This window comes from Piliocolobus tephrosceles, chromosome 3 (genome assembly GCF_002776525.5).
Source record: "Piliocolobus tephrosceles isolate RC106 chromosome 3, ASM277652v3, whole genome shotgun sequence".
Taxonomy (NCBI): domain Eukaryota; kingdom Metazoa; phylum Chordata; class Mammalia; order Primates; family Cercopithecidae; genus Piliocolobus; species Piliocolobus tephrosceles.
Genome location: NC_045436.1, coordinates 13,640,475 through 13,662,028, shown reverse-complemented (window position 1 = coordinate 13,662,028; position 21,554 = coordinate 13,640,475). Strand labels below are relative to the sequence as shown.

The following is a 21,554-nucleotide window of genomic DNA, read 5'->3' as shown; positions in this document are numbered from 1 at the left end:
TCTGAAGATTAAAAGCTTTGATATTTTATTTGCAAAAAAAAAAAAATGACTATTTTTGGTGATTTGCATCTTAAGTAACACTTTTGAAATGTTTTAGGCTTATTTTTCTTTTTAGAATCCAGCCTAAGCAAAGTAGAAATTTGCATTAAGTGAACTTTTTTTTTCAGCTTTCAGATACAGTTGTTGAATTTGATCTCGCCTCTGCATTTTTACTTCTTCCTTTTGTTTCTAATAATCTACCAATCCATTTAAAGGAAAATGCATGTTAGTTTTTCCAAATGTAAAAATTGTCACCAACTTGAAAAAGTCACACTTTATCTAACAGTGGATAATAATACCACTTACCTATCTCAGAATATTGTTAGGAGAATTAAATGGCAGCGCTTATTGGAAGTGCTTGTACATAAGTCACTATAAAAGTGTTTTCTATTATTATTTTGTGACACTTTTTCTGGTGCCTTCACTAGCCTTGCTGTCTTTCTCTAAATATATAGTCAGAGAGCCAGTAGTCTATTGCCCTTCTACTGTGCTGTGTGGTTTGATCCATACAGAGTACCTCCTTTCTTTTTTGGGTAAATTCTACTTCTGTTAATGTATCCTAAAACCACATCAACATTTGTGTTGGCTTTTTTCATGTATACATTCATTCATTCAGCAAATATATATGGAATCCTCATTGTAGATGAGGCCCTGAAGTAGGCATTAGGCTTTGTTTCTGCCTCTTGGAGCACATAGACTGCTGACACAAACCGAACTTACTATCAATCAGCGAATTTCGACTCTGTGTCTTTGTTCATATCATTTTCTCTTTCTGGGAAATACTGCTCATTCTGTGTATTTAAATTCTACCCCTCCTTCTAGGTATAATTCAAATCTAATTTCTTTCTAGGAGAGTAGCACAATGGTTTCTAAACCTTTCTGCGTATGAAAATCATTTGACGAAGCTTGTTAAAAATAAATTCCTTGGCTCAAACTCCACATGACCTGATATGTTATATTCCATTTCATGATTTTGATGCAGCCAACTAGTATATCAGTGTGGGAAGATGCACAATCTCTCTCTCATAATACTTATTTTATATATGATTTATTTGATCACAATAGCAGGTATATTAACAATTAACTTTTATATTCCATCTTATCGATTAAAAGGTACCTTTACATAAATGATTATATTTCCTTGACTTTCATGTGAAATAAATGGTCAGCTATTTTTATTGTTATCTCCATTTTATAGATGAGGAAACAGAAATTTAGAGAAATAAAATGACTTGTTTATCTGAGACAAGGCTTAGATTTGAATCTAAATTCCTGTTAAGACGTAGATTATGACATTAAGTCCATTGTTTTTAAATCCTTATAGTGGCATTTGTCTTTGTATTCACTAATCCCTGTCTCCCTAACACATATTTAAAATTCTCTAAAGCAGGAATCTTATCCCGCACTACCTTGTATACCTAGAGTGCCTAGAGGTCTTATATACAAATATGCAATAAGAATTTATTGCTCTAATCTTTAATATATAGTCTACTACAATAAAGAAGTCTATAAATGTATTTGACTATATGAAGCAAATGATCACGTAAGTAGTATTTCAGCCTAACTAGATACATTTTCTTTCATCATGGACTTTCCCTACATATGTTCCCTGCAGTCTTTGGGATGTCTTTATAAATCCAATTCCCAAGTAAGAAAGTAATGTGTCTTAAAAATAATAAACATGCTCTTGTATTTTAATTTGTTTTAGAAATGTAAACAGTGCAAGGAATATTTAATGGTATAATCTTATGCCATATCTCTTTATTATGTATCTGTATTTAATTTATTCCAGGGATCCCCGCCTCTCTTAGTTGGTGCTGGAATGCAGAGGATGCGGTGGCATTTGTTTCCCACAGAGGCCCACTGTTCATTTGGACCATCTCAGGACCACATAGTGGAGTGACTGTACACAAAGATGCTCATAGCTTCTTGTCTGATATCTGTATATTCAGATGGCATACAAACAAAAAGGGGAAAGTTGTGTTTGGTCATATTGATGGAAGTCTATCAATTTTTCATCCAGGTAAGAATTTGATTAGTAAGATATCTTGAATAGTATATTTTTCTTATATATAATTTTGTACTTGGTCTTTCCAGTGACCAGTACCCATTTTGAATAAAGCCAAAAGTGACAAAATTTTAATTTTGATATTATTGTTAAAATGTTATCCAGTATTGTACTGAGTCTAAATATACATTTGACGTAAAATGTGTATATATTATAATACGTTCAACACAACTGTGAATATTTCACTTGGAATTAACCTAAATCAGTCATTTTACCCATATTTGTATTTTTAATCAATTCTTTATTTCTGTACATTTACTAAAAGCAACCTGAATGAACAAGGACATACAACTAGAGGATATGATGGCTTACTAATACTAAATATTTTCCCACTTGCTTGTAAAAATACCATTCTGATGCCACGACTCCTTGGCAGAGGCTTGAAACTGGCATGAAAGAAAAATAACCCTTCGAACTCCTATTGGTTAATTGATTTGGCTTAATGAAAGGGTCTGAGAAATTAGTTTATGTTCTTACATAACTAATTTACAAAAGTAAGATTGAAAAATCAAAAATTACCTGAATTGCTTGCTTTCCCCTCAAAAATAAGTATTTTTAACATTTGGGAAAATGCTTTTAGCCATTTGATATCACTGTTGATGTATGTGACTTCTGGCTGGCTAGATGGATGAATGAAAGTGCTTTCTCAAGAACATGATAACTACTTTCACAAAACAAATTACATTTAATTTGTCTGAAATTAATGTAAAAAAGAAATCGAAATTGAACAAATGAAATTGTGAAAATTTAAACAAATCTTTCTTCAGGAAATAATGTTTCTAAAGTTAAAAAGCATTGTGTAGAACACTGAAATATTGGGGCCATTATATTCTAAATACATTTTAAACAGGGTCTATTATTTACCTTTCAAAGAAAGATAAAAATAAATGTTCATATACTTCTTCCCCAGCTTCTATCTCAGCTCTTTGTACCTGTCCTCTGTTGTTCCTTCTGATTGTACCAGGTTTACATGGGGACAGTTTCATTGATTTGTTGAAGATTAGGATGAGGAGGGATCAATGACTGGTGCTTCTTCTGGATTTGTTGTACCAAGTACCTGCACTGCAACTTATCTGTTCCATCCTTGCACTGGAAGCCGATTCTGTTTTATAGTCGGTCGTTAAGGCTCATAGTTAGGCAATATAATTCATAGCTTTCTTTGTTTTGATCTGGTGAATACCACTTCTTTCTCTGTAACCTTTATTTCCAGCAGTCTTCCTTAGACTCAGGAATGCAATCTATAATAAACATGGCTGTATGCTGTGTGGTTCCTCCTCTTACCTCTCTGGGTTATGTAACCAAATCTCATTAGTGATATTCCTCCACTTCTTCCCTGGCCTGCACCCAAAGATTTCATCAGGGTGGTGACACTTTCTTTTCAAGCTAGATCTGAAGAAGATATGAGCACTGTGTTTTTATTTTATTCTAAATTGCACTCTAGATAATTTTTATATTTTATGATGTTTTTCATTTTTACCCTCTTGTCATTGACTAAGGTTGTCTTTTTTCTTGCTTTATTATTATTAGGCATCTTTGAATGTTTCAAGCCATAGAACATTGAGACTTTTTATTGTGTATCTAAAATATAAAACATTGAGACAGTGCATGTTTATTTTGACATAGAAAGAACAGGAAAGACAAAAGGCCACTTTTGTTTTCTCTCTCTTAGGTTTAGAAGATAGAATGTTTAATATTTGAACAATCTGAGCTATGTGCCTTCCAGAAGAGACCATTGTTTTTCAATAACCCAATCTTCCAGTTGTTAAACCAAGTGAAACCATCTATACCCAAGTCAGCGTGTGTTATTTTTCTGTTCCACGCATATATTAGTTTACTAGGGCTGATGTAAGAAAACTATCACCAACAGGATAGCTTAGAACAACATAAATTTTATTATCTCACAATTCTTGAGACCAGAAGTATAAAATTAGGTGTCAAGAGGGGACCATGCTCCCCCTGAAGGCACTAAGGAAGAATCTGTTCCAGGCGTCTCTCCTGGCTTCCTGTTCCTTGGCGTGTGGCAGTATAACTGCAGTCTTCACATGGCACGTGGCATCCCTGCTGTGTGCGTGCATGTCTCTGTGACAAAACTTTCCCTTTTATAAAGACATAGTCGTATTGGATTAGGCTCTACCCTAAGGGCTTCATCTTAACTTTATCATCTGCGAAGGCCCTAATTCCAAATAAGATCACATTTGCAGGCACTGGGAATTAGGACTTCAACGCCTTTTTTGAGGGAGCACAGTTCAGTCCATACCAACCCAGTACAGCCTTGTTAACCTCATTTATTCTGCAGGATTTATTTAGCAATTAATGTGCACAAAACATTATAAAAGGTACAATCCTGATAGGTATTTTCCATTTGCATATACATGAGCTAATGGATCATGAAGGAATCATTCACTACCTTTTAATTCTAACGCTACATTCTGGATTGTGAGTTTGAAACTGTTAGCATTAATACCAGGATAGCTAGGCTTCTTACTGCTCATGAGTTGTTAACCTTATCTTCTTAATGACTCACCAGCACCACAGATGGCTCTGTCCCTGTGTTACTACATAGGATTTCTGTCCTCCAGATTCTTGCAGGAACCTATGACCTCAGTATCTCTGTTGTCTAGTCCTTCTCAGAAGAAACAACAAATATTCACGGAGAACTGGCCACAGTAATGTAGTTCATCATTTTAAATCAGTAATTTTTAAACTATGCTTTGTATTGTGTATACTTGTGTGTGTATTGAGGGTAGGAGGGCTTCATAGGTGATCCAGCTGAGCTTTAAGCCTTCTTCTCACTTTCAGCCTGAAAAGCACCATGCTATCCTGTATTACTTACTGGATTTTCTTATAAACTTTCTCACGTGAACAGAAGATTGCAGGGCAAAAAAAAATTGGAAAACTGCTTTAGCTATCTCAAATGTATTCTTAGGCCACGTTCATCAGAGAACCTTTTAAAAAATCTTTGTTATAATCATGTTTAAATTGAATTGATTTTAGTATTACTCCATGAATGTGCCTTAATAAAATTTGCCTTGTTTTAGGAATATTGTTGATGACACTGTCTCTATAGAACTGTTACTTAGTGGAAAAAACAGACTCAGTTTCTCCTGCTGTACTCTCACAACACACTTCTGACACTGGATGTGTGAGAGGCTTTCTCCACACATTAAGCTAGTGGTCACCTCTACAGCAGACACTCGCTGGGTGTCCCCCAATTCAGTTCCAACACTATGTACCTGGAGATAGAGTCACATCACACACACTGAGGGATCCGTCCCCCTGACTGTCCCCTCTTCTGCCAGTTGTAAGCCCTGGCTTATTTTACCTGTGCTTCTGAGCGACTGGCTATAAATTGAGGTTCCCATGGCCCCCTCCTTGGATTTGATTAGTGTGCTAGAGTAGCTCACAAAACTCAGGGAAACACTTCCTTACCTTATTATAAAGAATATTGCAAGGATACAAATGAAAAGATGAAAAGGGCAAGGCATATGGGAAAGAACATGGGGCTTCCATGCTATCTCCAGGCATGCAGCCCTCCAGGAGCCTCCACGTGCTCAGCTTTCTGGAAGCTCCCAAATTCTGCTTCTTTTGGGTTTCTATAGAAGCTCTATTACATAGGCATATTGATTAAAACGTTGGCCCTTGGCGATCGGCCTAACCTTCAGTCCCTCTTCCTTCCCTGGACATTGGGAGATGAGGTTGAAGGTCCCAACTCTCTAATCAAGCCTTGGTCTTTCCAGTGACCAGTCCCCATTGTGAAGCCACCTAGTGGCCACCAGCTACCTAGTCAACTCATTAGCATACAAAAAGACACTAGAGATTCCAAGGATTTTAGGAGTTGTAATGCCAGGAAACAGGGATGAAAACCAAACATTTATTTCACAATATCATAGTCTCCCTCTTAGAAACACACAGGAGACATGTTTTTCTGGCCTCAATTCTGTAATTATGGGATTGCAGCAGGAGTTGTATTATCTTTCAATTGTACTTTTTCAAAAGTAAACACTTCCTTTATGATACTCAGGACTAATTGGTACTTTCTGTTAAGGCTGTAATCTCTTTAACTGTTGCTTCACTGCCTCTCTTGAGAATGAGAGGACTCGCCCAGTGGATTCCCATGTGGTACCTCAGCAGAATTATTATTTTTTCCATATTTCCAGTTGTGTACATAAATTACAAGGAACAATAAGTTTGGTGATCCTTTGCTTTATTTCAATTAGACTTGTTTTAACTCCATATCTTTCTGGCTTCCCTATTTGTACCAATAGTCAGGTGTGAATTATAATTATGGCAGATGGTAAGATGAATGAGAAAGGAATAACAGTAAATATTAAGATGCTGTTTAAAATGTGCACCACTATTCTAAACATTTTAATCAAATCCATTTAGTCATTTTTTAAAACTGTGAAGTAAGTATTGTTATATTCTCCATTATTAAAAAAAAAATGAGGCACAGGGAGATTAAGTATCTGATCTGAGGCAGCAAAGCTAGTAAGAAGCAGAACTAGGATTGGACCCATGCAGTCAGCCAGCTCTGACATTTCTCCTTTTAAATCACTATATGATATTCTTCATTTTCCCTATTTCTATGCTGCTGTAACCCAGTGAAATTTGTAATTGCGGACAAGATCTGAGTATATTATTTATCTGTATATTTTCTTACCGCTTTTTGGTAACAAATGGGAGACACGTTCAAGGCACGAGAAATTGCCAAAGCAGAGTATTGAGTCTGACTTTCATCAATAGGACAAACAAATTTTTTCAGCATTCACATGTCAGTTATGCCTTCTGCATATAAACGCCGCATTTGTATTTTCAATACCCTCAGAGATAGATACTGTACAAGGAAAAAGTTAACATCATCCAAATTATTGATCTTTTTTGCAAGTTTTTCGGAAATAATTATCTCTATATTTTAATAGGTAATAAAAATCAGAAACACGTTCTGAGACCTGAATCCCTTGAAGGGACAGACGAAGAGGATCCCGTTACAGCCTTGGAGTGGGACCCACTGTCTACTGACTATCTTCTAGTGGTTAATTTGCATTCCGGAATTCGCCTGGTAGATTCTGAATCACTTTCTTGCATAACAACGTTTCATCTTCCCAATGCAGCAGCTTCTGTGCAGTGCTTAGCCTGGGTTCCCAGTGCTCCAGGGATGTTTATAACTGGAGGTGAGCTAATCCCCATCCCGCAGAGTTTTAAATATGTGTGTATATTCTTTCACTGAATTTAGGAAATTGTCCTTATAGGTTGATTTTGTGGAAAATTTATTAATAGCTCAATTATTATCATTCATTGTAAATTGCTAGTGTACTTTTATTTTTATTATGTGTCATTGATGATAAATAAAATGAAATGACAAATAAAAATGAAACTTAAGGTCCACTCTGCCAAGTTTCTGGAAATACCTTGGAATATATTATATATGTGCACACATGTGAGCATGTCTGTATATGTGCAAAAGACAAAGACAGTTCAATTTCAGGCACAGTAGGATGACAGTGAAGGTGCTGACCAGAAAAACAATTACCTGGTCAGAGCTTTATTAGCCTCACTGTCTTAGTCCATTTTGTGTTGCTATAACTGAATACCACAGAATATTTTGCTATAGCAGAATACCACAAGCTGAGTAATCTATAGACCACAAAAGGTTTATAGTTTATAGTAATCTAAACTGTAAACTAGTTTAGATTAGTTTAAGGCTAATCTAAGGAGGCTGGGATGCCCAAGAGCATGGCACAGGCATCTGGTGAGGAACTTTGTGCTGCTGAAAGCAAGAGAGGGCAAGAGCATGAAAGCAAGAGGAGAACTAGCTCGCTTTTATAACAAAGCAACTCTCACAATAAATAACCCACTCCTACACTGTCTATAGTAATCCATTCATAAGAGTAGAGCCCACATGACCTAACTGCCTCAGATTAGACCCTGTCTCCTAACAATGTTGCATTGGGGATTAAGTTTGTAACACAAGATTTTGTGGGAGGCATTCAAACTCTAGCACTCACTGATCCATGGGTTGAATGGATGCTCCTTCATGGTTTCCTAGTCATGAGAGAATTAGCAAAGCTAAGTAGTGATAGGGGATGGGAAGATGGGGGAATTGAGGAATAATAATTAGAAACTAAATGACTCTCTACTTTTACCATTTAATTGTGTTCAGAGAGAGAGACCTCTGGAAAAACAGAATATGTTCAGCTACTGTGTAAATACTTCCCATATTTGCTAAGTGTAAAATAATAGACAAAGACTCTTTATCATCTCAAAATTTTAAATTCTTTACTTCTTTAACACTTAATATAATACTGATGCCACCCTGTATCTTTGGGTTCTGCATCCGTGAATTGAACCAACTGCGAATGATAAATGTTAGGGGAAAAAATTCCACAACATTTCAAGAAGCAAAAACTGACTTTGCAGTGTGACAAGTACTACGTTGAATCCATGTGAATAATGTGATGTGTAGGCATTGGATTAGGTATAGCAAGTGATATGGCTTGACTGTGTCTCCACCAAAGATCTTATCTTGAATTGTCATTGCCATAATCCCCAACTGTCAGGGCCTGACCCAGGTGGAGCTAATTGGATCATGGGGGCCACAGTTTCCCCTATACTGTTCTCGTGATAATGAGTGAGTCTCACGAGATCTGATGGTTTGATAAATGTCTGGCATTTCTCCTGTTTGCCATTACTCCATTCCACTGCCCTTTGAAGAAGGTGCCTGCTTCTCCTTTGCCTTCCACCATGATTGTAAGTTTCCTGAGGCCTCCCCAGCCATGCAGAACTGTGAGTCAATGAAACCTCTTTTCTTTATAAATTACCCAGTCTTGGGTATTTCTTTATAGCAGTGTGAGAACAGATTAATACAGTAAATAATCTGGAAATGATGTGAAGTATACGAGAAAACATGCATAGGTTATATCCAAATATTATGCCACTTTATGTAAGAGACTTGAGCATTCATGGATTTTGTTATCCATGGGAGGTCCTGGAACCAATCTCCCGTGGATAACAAGGGGCAACTGTACATGAAAGTAGATGGGTTCTTAATTTATATATCTTAATTGCCTTTGACTTTTCAGGATATAATTAATAATAGGCATAGAATTTTTTTTTTTTTAAGACAGTGTCTTGTTCTGTCACGCAAGCTGGAGTGCAGTGGTGCAATCTTGGCTCACTGCAACCTCCACCTCTGGGTTCAAGTGATTCTCCTGCTTCAGCCTCCCAAGTAGCTGAGATTGCACTGTGGCACATGCCACCACACCTGGCTAATTTTTCTACTTTTAGTAGAGATGGAGTTTTACCATGTTGGTCAGGCTGGTCTCAAACTCCTAACCTCAAGTGATCCACCCGCCTCAGCCTCCCAAAGTGCTGGGATTACAGGCATGAACCATCATGCCCAGCCCAATAGGCATAGAAATTTTTAATGTCTATTATTACTATTACTGCAATATCCTTCACATATGAAATTCACCATTTTTAAAGCATACAGTTCAGTGGTTTCTAGTATATTCACAAAACTGTACAATTATTACCACCATCTAATTAAAAAACATGTCATTATTCCCCCAGCCAACCCTGTACTCATCAGCAGTTACTCTTCATTACTCCCTTGCCAAAGTCCCTGAAATACACATGTGCACACATAAACTGCTAATTACTTTCTATCTCTGTGGCCTTGCTTCTTCTGGACATTTCATATAAATGGAACCATTCAATCTGTTGCGTTTTGATTCTGGCTTCTTTCACTTAACGTAAAGTTTTCAAGGTTCATCCATGTTATAGCATGTATCAGTACTTCATTCCTTTTTATGGCTGAATAATATGTCATTATACAGATATGGCAGGTTTTTGTTTATCCATTCATCTGTTGATAGACAGATACATTGTTTCCACCTTTTCGCTGTTATAGATAATGATATTATGAACATGTATGTACAAGTTTTGGTGTGGTCTTTGGCTTATTATTCTGTTGAGTGTTTGTCAAGGAGAGGAGTTGCTGAGCCATATGGTAATTCTATATTTAATCATGTCTGAAACTGCCAGATTCTTCTCCAAAGCAGTAATTAAGGTGGGAATTTTGGAAGAAAGGAGACTGTCTGACTGGGCTTCAGGTATATCTGACAGTCCTTAATGGCTGAAAGTGGACAGTGGAGCGGTTTATAAACATTCCAAAGGTGGAAGGATGGATTATTTAAGGTTAGAAATCGGGAGTTTTCTGTGGCTGGCCATTTCCTAGAACAAGTGTGTGTCAATAGGGTCTTTTTTTGTGATTGAGTTATTATAATGGTCTTTATTGGAGGAAGCTGCCAAGACAGGCAGTTTCTAACCCTATAAAAGGTTTTGGAGCAAAAAAGTAGCGACACATGCCAAAAATTTAAAGGTTAAATAGTATTTCAGCTGTTTCGTTGTATTACTGTATGGTACTGTTATTCAAAAGATGTCAATAATTAGTCCTAAAATATTTCCAGTTGAAATTTTGTTATGCTTTTATGTCTAGGCATTTTAGTTTCATATAAAATTTGTTAAAATATGCTTTTTCCCTTATCTGACTAGATTCTCAAGTGGGTGTTTTACGCATTTGGAATGTTTCAAGAACAACACCTATTGATAACCTTAAATTAAAGAAAACAGGATTTCACTGCTTACATGTACTTAATTCTCCCCCAAGAAAAAAGTGTAAGTAAAAATGTTATCAAAATTTTAATTTTTAAAAAATATTGTATTTTCTATCAAATAAAATGATATAGTGATATATCAAATACTATATGCCACTGAAAAGCAATTTTTAAAAAAAGTGCTCAAGGAACCATCAAAGCTACACAAGATCTAGTATTACTAAATTGAAAATATTTAGAGTCAAGTTACATTTTTTAATGCTAATAAATAGGATATTTAGATAATTTCAGATTACATGGAAAAGATGAATCAATGATATTGATGAAAATAAGTTAGAAATATTAAGAGTGATAGGATTAAATAGATTATCTGAACTGGGAGAATTTATGTTTTAAACATGGCCCGTTTAAAATCTGTACAGTTTATAACAAAGTTAAAACAGCCTAAATATTCGAATTATAGGATCTAGTATACATATTACATGTTTGAATACCAGTTGTCACTGGATTAGTAGTTAGTGTTATGGATCTTCTGTATCTTCTTTATTGTTTATATTTTCTGTATCATTCATTGCCTCTGTAATGAAGAAAAAATAAAATACACTTAATTTATAAAAAAAAAACATCGGAAAATTTGGGGGAGGTTTAGAATTAGAACTTTTTTCATATATAAGGGAAAAGTAATAGACTTCCAGTTACGTCTATCATGGTTGCTCTGCGTGGCTGGTAGCATTCCCGTTTTGTAGAATATAACACAAAAAATATGGGGTAGGGAGTTCAGTGGTGAAAAATTTACAGTGAATGTTTCCTTCTGACTCTATCTTTATAATATACTAAGTAATTAACAATGGCTATTCAAAGTAATGTTATTTTGGTGTCTAATTGGTAGGCAATGGCAAGTAGTAGAAAATCTCTGTATTTGAACCTATACCCCTTGTACAAAATTGTGAAGTCCCTAATAAATCTAGAGCCTGGAAACTGGAGAGTCTAGAAATATTAGGACTAGAGCAGTAATATGCTGGATACTGGCTTACTGTTTAGGGATCTTGCAATTTTTCTGTCATTGTTAGTTCCTTTATTTGTTTAGAAGCTTTGAACTGCCATGTCATGGAATGTCTGACATACCAGATTCTTTTCTTTCATATTTTTTTTCCTTACTACAAAAGTAGCCCATGTCCATTAGACAAAGTCAGAAAATATGACAAAGTCAGAAAATATGCATACCAGTCTTGTCATTTTCGAGCAATTCTTTTCAGATTACCTCTCATTTGACTTCTAGGTTTTTCCCTCAGTTTTTTAATATAACAGAAAGTATGGAAAAAGAACAATTGTGAAAATGAAATTTTAAAAATAAACATTCTGAATTCTGAAAAGCAGGATTTACAAATAGATTGGTGCATAAAAGTTGTCTAACCCACCTATAATGTCAGTTAATTAAACTGTTAGAAAAACCAATGATGGATTATATTAATTTTTAACCAAAATATCAACAAAATTTTAGTGAGCCAAATTCATTGCTACCAAATGCCTCTTTTGTCATTTGTAGTTCATTCTAGTTTGGACTTTCTTTAATTCTCAGATTCTGAGAAATGAATATTATCCAGAATAAAGGAACTAAGAAAAATTGTATTGTATTTTAATTTTAAAAATACTGAGAAATATTTTCCATCTTCCAGTGTATAATTTAATAGTAGATTGGTCTCATAATTTACTGTAGGGTCATTATTTTGGATTAAGTTTGCAGGAAAATATTTCCATTCACATTCTAAGGAAAAGCTTTTTGGAAGAAGACAAAATATGGGATAAATAATATATAAAAATAAACACAGTGATATTTATGTAATTGAAAGTAGGAGAAATCCAAGTCTATGAACAGTAAAAAGAAAAAACAAACAAAAAAACACCTAGGAAAAAGAAAGAAAATTGAGATGCCAATGCAGATCAGATAGCGTCATGATTCTTATTTTGTGCTAAATTAAAATGAACTATCCATAATCTCAAAAAATTATTTTCCCTGGCTTGGAAATTATTGGCAGAGAGTTGTTTGTTTTAAAAGAAAAAATTATATGCATATATGTTGGTGTGTGTGGAAGGGGGGAATAAGTTGTGTCAGGATTTTGAAAGAAGTTTATAATTCAGAAACAATCATGCTGTGCTTTAATTTATGAAGTGATAAGAAACCACACATTCACAACAGATTGTGATCCCTCAGCACACTAATTTTCGTCTATTGGCTCCATCTGTACTTTAAAATAATGTCCAATTTTGTGCTTATATTTTTTGGCAATCCCAAAGAAGTGCTCATGTGGTAGAAAATATGATCATTGCCTACAGGGTTTACTGGTACAGATTCTAGAATCTTTTTTTTTTAATGAAGAATCTTTCTAAATTAAGTTCTGTGGTTTCATTCCAATAAGAATGTTTTTTTTTTCTTCTATTTTAGTTTCAGTCCAACTCCACCATCCAAGAAACAACACACTGCATGACCAGGAGGAAGAGAAAACGCTTGATTCTGTGTCAAAGTTGGGGGTGGAACTGCTTCACTTGTTGAGGATGTATAATGGTTTTTGGTTGGAGATTGGACTTTATGATATGGGAGCTAAGAAGTGGGATTTTCTTAGAGACTTGGTATGTATGTAGTCATTCCTTTATTGTACATAACACTTTTTTGTGTAAACCCATGATCTTTACTTTTACCTGTATCTTAATATTATTTGAAATTATTTTTGTAAGTAATAATATATTAGAAATTTATTGTAGCTGGTTAAAACATTTTAGAAAATGCATAGAATGATGATAAAACTACTAAAATAATTTTTAACCACTATACTTTTAAAATCTTAATGTATACTTATATTTTATGTACAATGGAAAATTGCATAGCTGTAGTATATTTTGGAAACAAAACGAGAATAGAATGTCCTTTCAAGAGAAAAAACAAGTTGATCTCTGCCAGTTACTCAAAGCCTTATTGTTCCCATTCATTAATTGAGTAAGGTTGGATTATGTTTTCTAAGATTTTTTTCTATTGCTGAATCGTTATGATACTTAAGTGATTCTATGAATTCTGTTTTTATGATAATTAAGCCCCTATATAAGATAAAATACAACCTGCTTGAGATCCCACATTTTTGTCTGGTTGTATTCTGTGGTACAGCCCCACTACCTAATATAGTATCTGCCACGTAGCAAGACTATTAAATTTTGTTGAATGAATGAATGAAGATATGCAATAATACATATTGTGTTATAATTAATATTTGTCAAAAACCATCGTCTTTAATTTTCCCTGCTTTAGAGTTTCTAAAAATGCCCCTGTCTTTTTCCGCTGGTTTGAATTAGACTAATCTGGACATTTAAGAAACTTTTAAATGCTAATTATTTTCTTTTGATCTTAGAAAAAGAATCTAGAACTGTAATTGTCCTTGTAACTGAAGGGAGAGAAAGAATCAGTAATATTGTATCTTTTTAAGACTTCTCATTTAATTTATCCTCAAATGAAAAATTGATTTATAGCAAAAATTTTTTAAAATAATCTGTAGCTTAATTATTTTTAAACTTTCATTTTGTAGATATTCATTTGAGGGTGATATAATTTTCTTTTCACTTTAACTTTTCTTTTTATATAAACTGTTTCCTAGTGTGGTAAACTTTTTGTGTACTTCAAATTACCGTTTATTTTCAAAAAATTTATGAAAGGGAAGGGAGAGAAACGTAAGAATACACTTAAATCTATAAAAAGTTATGTAAGCAGAAGAGAAGTCATGCAATCTAAATTCAATACATTTTCTATGACACTTCATATTAAAAGTATATTTTACTTAAAATCTGTTAATTTATAATTCTAATAAATGCTGAATACTAAATACTAAAAGCTGCTTGATTATAAATTATCTCAGTTGCTTTTCTCACTTTAAATTGTGTGCCAGTCAGGAGGCAGTCATTTTTTCCTTATAGTTTTAATTTTCTTAACATAGACCCAAATTTGAAATTTCTCGAAGTGTTACCAGAAGAAACAACTCTGAACTGCTGTATGTATAAAGCATCTCCAAAGATTCCAGATTACATAGGATAAGAAATATATTACTATTTTTTTAAATCTTACATAATTTTAAAAATATTATTAATAAACATTCCAAAAGGTGTACTTCCATGTGAATATTTGCTTCATTAAAATTAAGAAAAATGCCACAACATTTTCCTCTTCTTACCCACCTTCCTCTTGGTAAGAAGAAAACACGGAAGAAACATTTACGATTTCGTTCTTGCTATGTGAATTTTCATGTTTCAAAAAATAAAAATTTAAGGCATAGCAGTGAAATAACATTTAAAACTGCATATAAGTCCCTGCCTTGATTATGTTCCTAACATTGGAAATGACCACGTGGGACAGCTGCAGCCAGGTGAACCAGTGACTCTGACAACATTTTTCCTTCTTGCTAACCCTTGAGATTTTTCTTTCCTTTACCTCCACCTAAAGGAGAAACTTTCCAGTACTTTTGTAGTTTCCTAACAGTTGTGATTTGTGGTATTAATGGAAGTACAGAGTTTTAAAAACTTTCTTCTCTACCCTTATTCTATTAGTTGAGGACTAGAAAACCCTGTCTTTGTACTTCAACTCCGTATCTAGATCCCAAATGTTAGTTTCGTTTGCTTAAAGAAGAAATTTCTATTTCCATTCCCCAGCATTAGAATAGTTGTAATTCCAGCTATTTATGTTGGTCTCTTAATGGATTTTCCCAAAGGCCCACAGTAGTTAAGCACTGCTTTACTGGTGTATGTTTACATGCATCTGCATATACCACTTTATAGTCTTGTGGGTGTTTGGGATCCAAATCATTGTGTAATAGGAACAAGTATTCAGGTTCCAAAGAATAGACTTAGAAAATTTTGGAACAAGGCTCATTAAAAATTGGGCTTATACCTGATTCTTTTGTTTCTGCTAAAATTATGAGGTGGTTTTGGAGCATTAGTATAAAAAAGGAATATTTGCATTAAATGACTTTTAGTTTGAGTTTCATCTTGGTCTTCTATTATAGTGCCAGATGACGTATGGTAGCTATTAAGTTAATTGCTTTATAGATTTCTAGCATAGCATTCTGTAAGTTTAATAAAAATAGAAAATATCTTTTGCAGTGAATTGAAATTGAAAAGTGAGACTTCTGAATATCTTTGAGTTTAGTTGCTGATTTGAGGAACCGTGGTTGACTAAAATCTAGGTCTGTAAAAAATAATGCAGTCATGGCACAGAGAAAATTCAATCACCATAGTGATTCCAGTTTTCTGTTTTTCTTGCCTGTATATTTTTACATTAATATTTGGAAAACCATACTACATGTGTCAATTTGAGTATACATTGTGGTTCGTCTATTAGTAATGTGAAGTTTTCTCCATAATTATGACTCTTTATGCCATATTCCTAGGGACATGTGGAAACTATCTTTGACTGCAAATTCAAGCCTGATGATCCTAATCTTTTAGCAACAGCTTCATTTGATGGCACTATAAAAGTCTGGGATATAAATACATTAACAGCAGTGTACACATCCCCGGGTAATGAAGGTGTTATTTATTCCCTTTCTTGGGCTCCAGGTAAGAGATATTTTATTGAAATTGGGAATGCAATGAAATGGCTTTTTAAAGTTTTGTATTCATTTGAGTTACTTTCTTCCTCTTGATCTCATCTTGTTCTACATGAATGTAGAGCAAATTAGTGTGAACGTATTTGTTGATTCTCTTTTTGCGAGGTTTAAGAAGAGTCTATCTGCAGAGGCACTTTGATTCCTGGTTTCCTCTATATAACAAGTCATACAGAAAAACCACAGTAAATCAGGATTATCTTTACCCATGTAATATTAGTTGTATTTCTATGGCTACGCCTTTAAAAGTATAATACAATTTACGTGATAGAAGTTTTCTGGAAAATTTTAATGTAAATCCTATTTATGGTTATATATCAAGTAACAGTTCACTTGTAACCATGTAATTCTATATTAAGTTCACCTTTGAAATACTGAAGAACTTGTATGCTATAATAAGATCTTATCTCTGATCTTAGATACCACCTTCTACTTTGCTGTACATATAAAGGAGAGATGTCCTGTGAAACCTCTGACATTGTCTCTCAAAACATTATTTTCCCATAACAAATAATTTCACACACCTAAATGAATTTTTCACTTTTAAAGTATATGTAATGGTTTACTTATTTGGCCTAATAGTAATATATTAATTCAGTAACTACATGCAATGTGGATATAGCTCATCCTTATTTTTAAAATTATTTCTTCATACCCAGGGATTCTTAACTTTGAATATGTGGGCCTCCAAGGGTTTTATATTTCATCAGAGAGTTTGGGAATCTCTTAGAAATTTATGAATAATTTTTAGTGTATGTGTATATATGCCTATATCTGTCAAAGAGTATCATAGTACTCAGATTTTCAGAGTTTCATGATACAAAAAAGGTTAAGGACCACTGCTTTATGTATCCTTCATCTCCTACAATGAGGAGAGTTATAGAAAAAGGTTTTACTTACAACTCTTAATGACAATGTTTGTCCTTTAAGCAGAACATAACTGAGCCTGTTATCTTGATTATTGCAGTATGCACCTCCACAGTGGGTTACCTTGGCTAGCAATATAGGAATTGCACCAGCCAGTGCAGTCACCTTGCACTAGAGCTCTTATTAGCTGAATACTCTTCATCCTACAAAAGTATTTATCTGACACATAAAACATAAATAAAACTCGTGACTGTAAAAACTATTGTTTCAAATCATAACACAGAAGATCTAATCTGACTTATAGCATTCTTTCGCTCTCTACATTGAGAATTTGCAGCAAGAAAGTAAAAATGTTAGAAAATGGAAATTCTGTCATTTTCTGTTATGTGATTACTGGTGAATCACGACTTTGAGGTAAGTGGGGATGATATTTAAAAGATACATGAGGGTTGACAAGGATGGAAATAGAGTAGGATATAGATAATTACATAATTTCCTCTGTATCTTAGTGTAGATAGAAGAGGAAAAGAAAAGAAATGCAAATAAATTTTGAAACATATCCCCAATAATTTAAGAACCCCAAAAGGAGAGCAGAGTAAAAGTGTTAGAAATATGATGAGAACATTTTAGTGTGTATAATCGTTTATCAGAAAGTAGTTTCTCCATATTTTTATTCCTAGATAGCAGATAACAGCCGCTCCTTTCTTCTGATGGAGAAAACCTCTTCTTTCACTGTCTTGCAAAAGGCACTTATTTAAGTCCTTGACCATTCACTTAGCAGTAGTTTTATTTTCACAAATATTTTTTACTTCTTAAACACAGAAAGCATTGTTTATGTTTTTATGGAGAAACTGTGTTTTTCATGTGATCTGTTTGTAGAAATACTTTCATAACCATTAAAATACTACTAATCATGGAAATATGAATACAGACTGAATATATGACAATATTGAGGAATTATTGTTAATCTCTATGAGAGTCTGGTCTTGGTCACTAAAGAAGTCCCTGTCTTTTAGACATGCATACTGAAGTTTTTAAGAATGAAATAATATGATATCAGAGATTTACTCCAAAGAACTTCAGCAGATGCTATAGACAGAACAAGATTGGCCATATTTTGATAATTGTTGAAGCTGTATAATGGATACATTAATTGTCTTATTTTATCTGTATTTTATGCATTTAATAATTTCCAAAAAAATTAAAGAACTAGTTTGCAAATCTCAATTCTTACATTTTCACAAGTTATATTTTTTAAAAAGAATTACATTTGTGGGAAACATTTAGTATAATGTCTAACAAATTATTTCCTAAGGTGGTTTAAATTGTATTGCTGGGGGAACTTCCCGAAATGGTGCTTTTATTTGGAATGTTCAAAAGGGCAAAATTATACAACGATTTAATGAGGTAAGATGTATTTATTGCTACTGAATAATATAATGTTTTATACTATTTTGTATTTTGTAAATATTTTTGTTTCGTAATATAATAACACTTAATACATCAGGTGGTATGTATGTTCTCTCAATTAGAAGAAAGTCCTAAAGGATACTCACATACTAAAATGAATTCTGAAAATTATAGCTGAGTCACCTAAAGTTGCAGTAGAGAATCAAAGGAATTTGGGGTCATCCTCCACAAAATCTAGGCAAATACTAAATAATAGGAAGAAGACTAAACTCAGAGCAAGTCCCAAATTATAGTCCCGATTCTGTTATTAATTAGCTCTTGACATAAGGAGAATCATTTTATTGCCCTAAACCTGTTTCTTCACCTAAAAATTGATGAAGGTGGATTATATAATTTCTTAGATTTCCTTACAGTTTTCAAATTCTATTCTTCCATGAAGAGCCTTAAAACCTGCTCTCTTATATTTGTAGCATCACAGATTTTATTTCTCCTTTGGCTTGGAGTTATATTGTCATCCTATATTTTACTGAGTTCCATTAATATTTGAAAAATACATGTAATCTGGTTACAAAATATTAGGTATTAATTGGGAAAATGATCTAAGATTGTCTTGAAATTTCATTTATTTTAGATGGTTACTGTTGAAGGTTATTAAATATATAATTTCTTTGAAAATTGCTTCTATATTTGGGGTTTTAAAAACATCTATACAAAGAGTATTATCCCCTTGAAGATGCTCCTTAATAGTCTTGCTCCCCCACTACTGGTAGTAGTGCAGCAAATGCAGAGTTTTTAGGAAAACTTTATGGACCACTGTGAGCAATTTTGCCCTCAAAAAAGGAAACTTTGACAAAAGATTATAAAAGTTACATCCTTCCCTTTCTCTACATACAGCACAGTACCCTTTCAGTTTAGCAATGCCCCAACCTGCCATCTTCCCTCCCATCACCAACACAACAATTTATCCCATAATAAATAGTGGATTATAAGAAGAGATGAGCCTAAAAATGAAACTTATAGCCTAGATTCAAAAATTGTGTATCTTTACTTATTAGATCTGTTGATTTCTTCTTATGGCATCTTGGCAACCTGGAATCTCATGTATCTGCCCACTAATACCTAAACACTTGCAGCCTGATTCTGGAAACCCAGTATTTTAGTATCAAGGACATGTCTTTTATTTCTTTATGTCTTTCCCAACATTCACTAGCATAGTTAAGACCACTATTGAAATTGCTTAAATCCTATGTCATGAATAAGGGAAAAATTAACAATGCCAGCTTTAATTAACTAAGCTACATGTGTTCCACAAAAAGAATTACGGGATAGTAGAGAGTCATAACTGCAATTTTCATGGGAATAAATGAAGCTGACAGAAGGCCTCCACCTCATAAAATGAATGAATAAAGGGACTAGTCCCATTTTTAAATCTGCCTGCATAAACCTACCCTCCTTGATCCCCAAAGAGGCACAACCAGCGAACTGGAGATTACGTTAAGAAGTTAAAGCTATATTTACACAGCAACCTTAGGATGCAAGATAAAAAGTCACCTTAGTTTACCCTTAATGGAAGCCACAATTTAAGTACTATAAAGTAGAAATGTTTTAATTAAAATTTAGAAATCGGTTGATTACAACTTTTATTTACTGATCACACAGTTGATGAATGACACTCTCATGTGTAATATATTCCTTCTAGCTTTAAAAATTCTTATAATTCCAGCTATAACTGTATCCCCTGGCCCTTCCTCAGTCCTAGAAAGCAGAAAATCAAGCAAATATAAAGTGATTTATTATAGGAATAATGTTAAATCTATTCTGATTTCTTTATAAAATGGAACAACTTTGGAACTTAGAGAAACAACCAATAATAACTGCTTACAACATTTCTTATACTGAGGTTGAAGTAGCACTGTGTTTGGAAGCAGACAGATAACTGTTTTCATCACCATACTGGTATTCATGGGAAAAGGCATTAAGCAGAGCTTAAATGTACAGATGACTTAAGAAGGATATTTTGACTCTTTACCTTGTATCCAACAGAAGGAAATGGAGCCACCTGATTTATGTCTTAAAACAACAGATTGATATCTTAAAACTTTTAAATTGTGACAGCTTTAGACATTTTTAAAGTATATGTTCAGGTTTCTGCTCTTGACAGTAATGCCTCTGTTAGTGTCATCTAAAGCACATTCCTAATAGAAAAGTAATACTTAGAAGAAGTAAATATATAAGAGAAAAAAAGGGGTGAATTATTTCTTATTGATAGGTATTTTACATTTTTTGAAGCATGGAACAAATGGAATATTCTGTATTGCCTGGAGTCATAAAGATTCTAAAAGAATAGCAACCTGCAGCAGTGATGGTTTCTGGTAAGTACTATGTATGATACATGATAGGAAATTACACTGTTCCCATTTGATCATTCCAATTGTGTATCAGTGCTATTTCATTTGTACAGCTCTACCGACTCTCAGAAGCATTATTTTTAAGCCCATATAGGCACATATTATATTACTATGATGTATCATTAATAAATAACAATGCAAAGGTATTTAAAATTTGTTTAATGAGCCATTCATTGCTTTCTCAATGAAAATACTACTTGAATTATTATGAAAATACTCATTTTTTTGCCTCAAAGAAACTTTAAGGACTTTTCACAAAGTCTTAGGAATTATCATCACATCACATCACAAAATTTGTTTAATAAGCCATTCATTGCATTCTCAATGAAAATACTACTTGAATTATTATGAAAATACTCATTTATTTGCCTCAAAGAAACTTTCAGGACTTTTCACTTAGTAATTATCATCACAATGAGAACCCAGTAATATTTCAGTTTTACAGGTGATTCAGCAGATATAAAGTGCTGTAGAAACTTGTTTACAGTTTTGTAGATGCTGTTATTTA

At 33.7% G+C, this 21,554-nt stretch overlaps 1 protein-coding gene across 1 annotated transcript in view; it reads left to right on the top strand.

Moving 5' to 3' along the window:
* Nucleotides 1-21,554, top strand: part of WDR17 (WD repeat domain 17) — a 115,549-nt gene that overhangs the window by 54,604 nt on the left and 39,391 nt on the right. Inside the window, exons 4-11 of the mRNA XM_023226814.2 lie at nucleotides 1,832-2,062; nucleotides 7,027-7,278; nucleotides 8,819-8,890; nucleotides 10,661-10,783; nucleotides 13,166-13,350; nucleotides 16,146-16,314; nucleotides 18,544-18,635; nucleotides 20,928-21,010. Coding sequence (XP_023082582.2) covers nucleotides 1,832-2,062; nucleotides 7,027-7,278; nucleotides 8,819-8,890; nucleotides 10,661-10,783; nucleotides 13,166-13,350; nucleotides 16,146-16,314; nucleotides 18,544-18,635; nucleotides 20,928-21,010 — 1,207 coding nt within the window. The remainder of the gene's footprint in view (nucleotides 1-1,831; nucleotides 2,063-7,026; nucleotides 7,279-8,818; nucleotides 8,891-10,660; nucleotides 10,784-13,165; nucleotides 13,351-16,145; nucleotides 16,315-18,543; nucleotides 18,636-20,927; nucleotides 21,011-21,554) is intronic.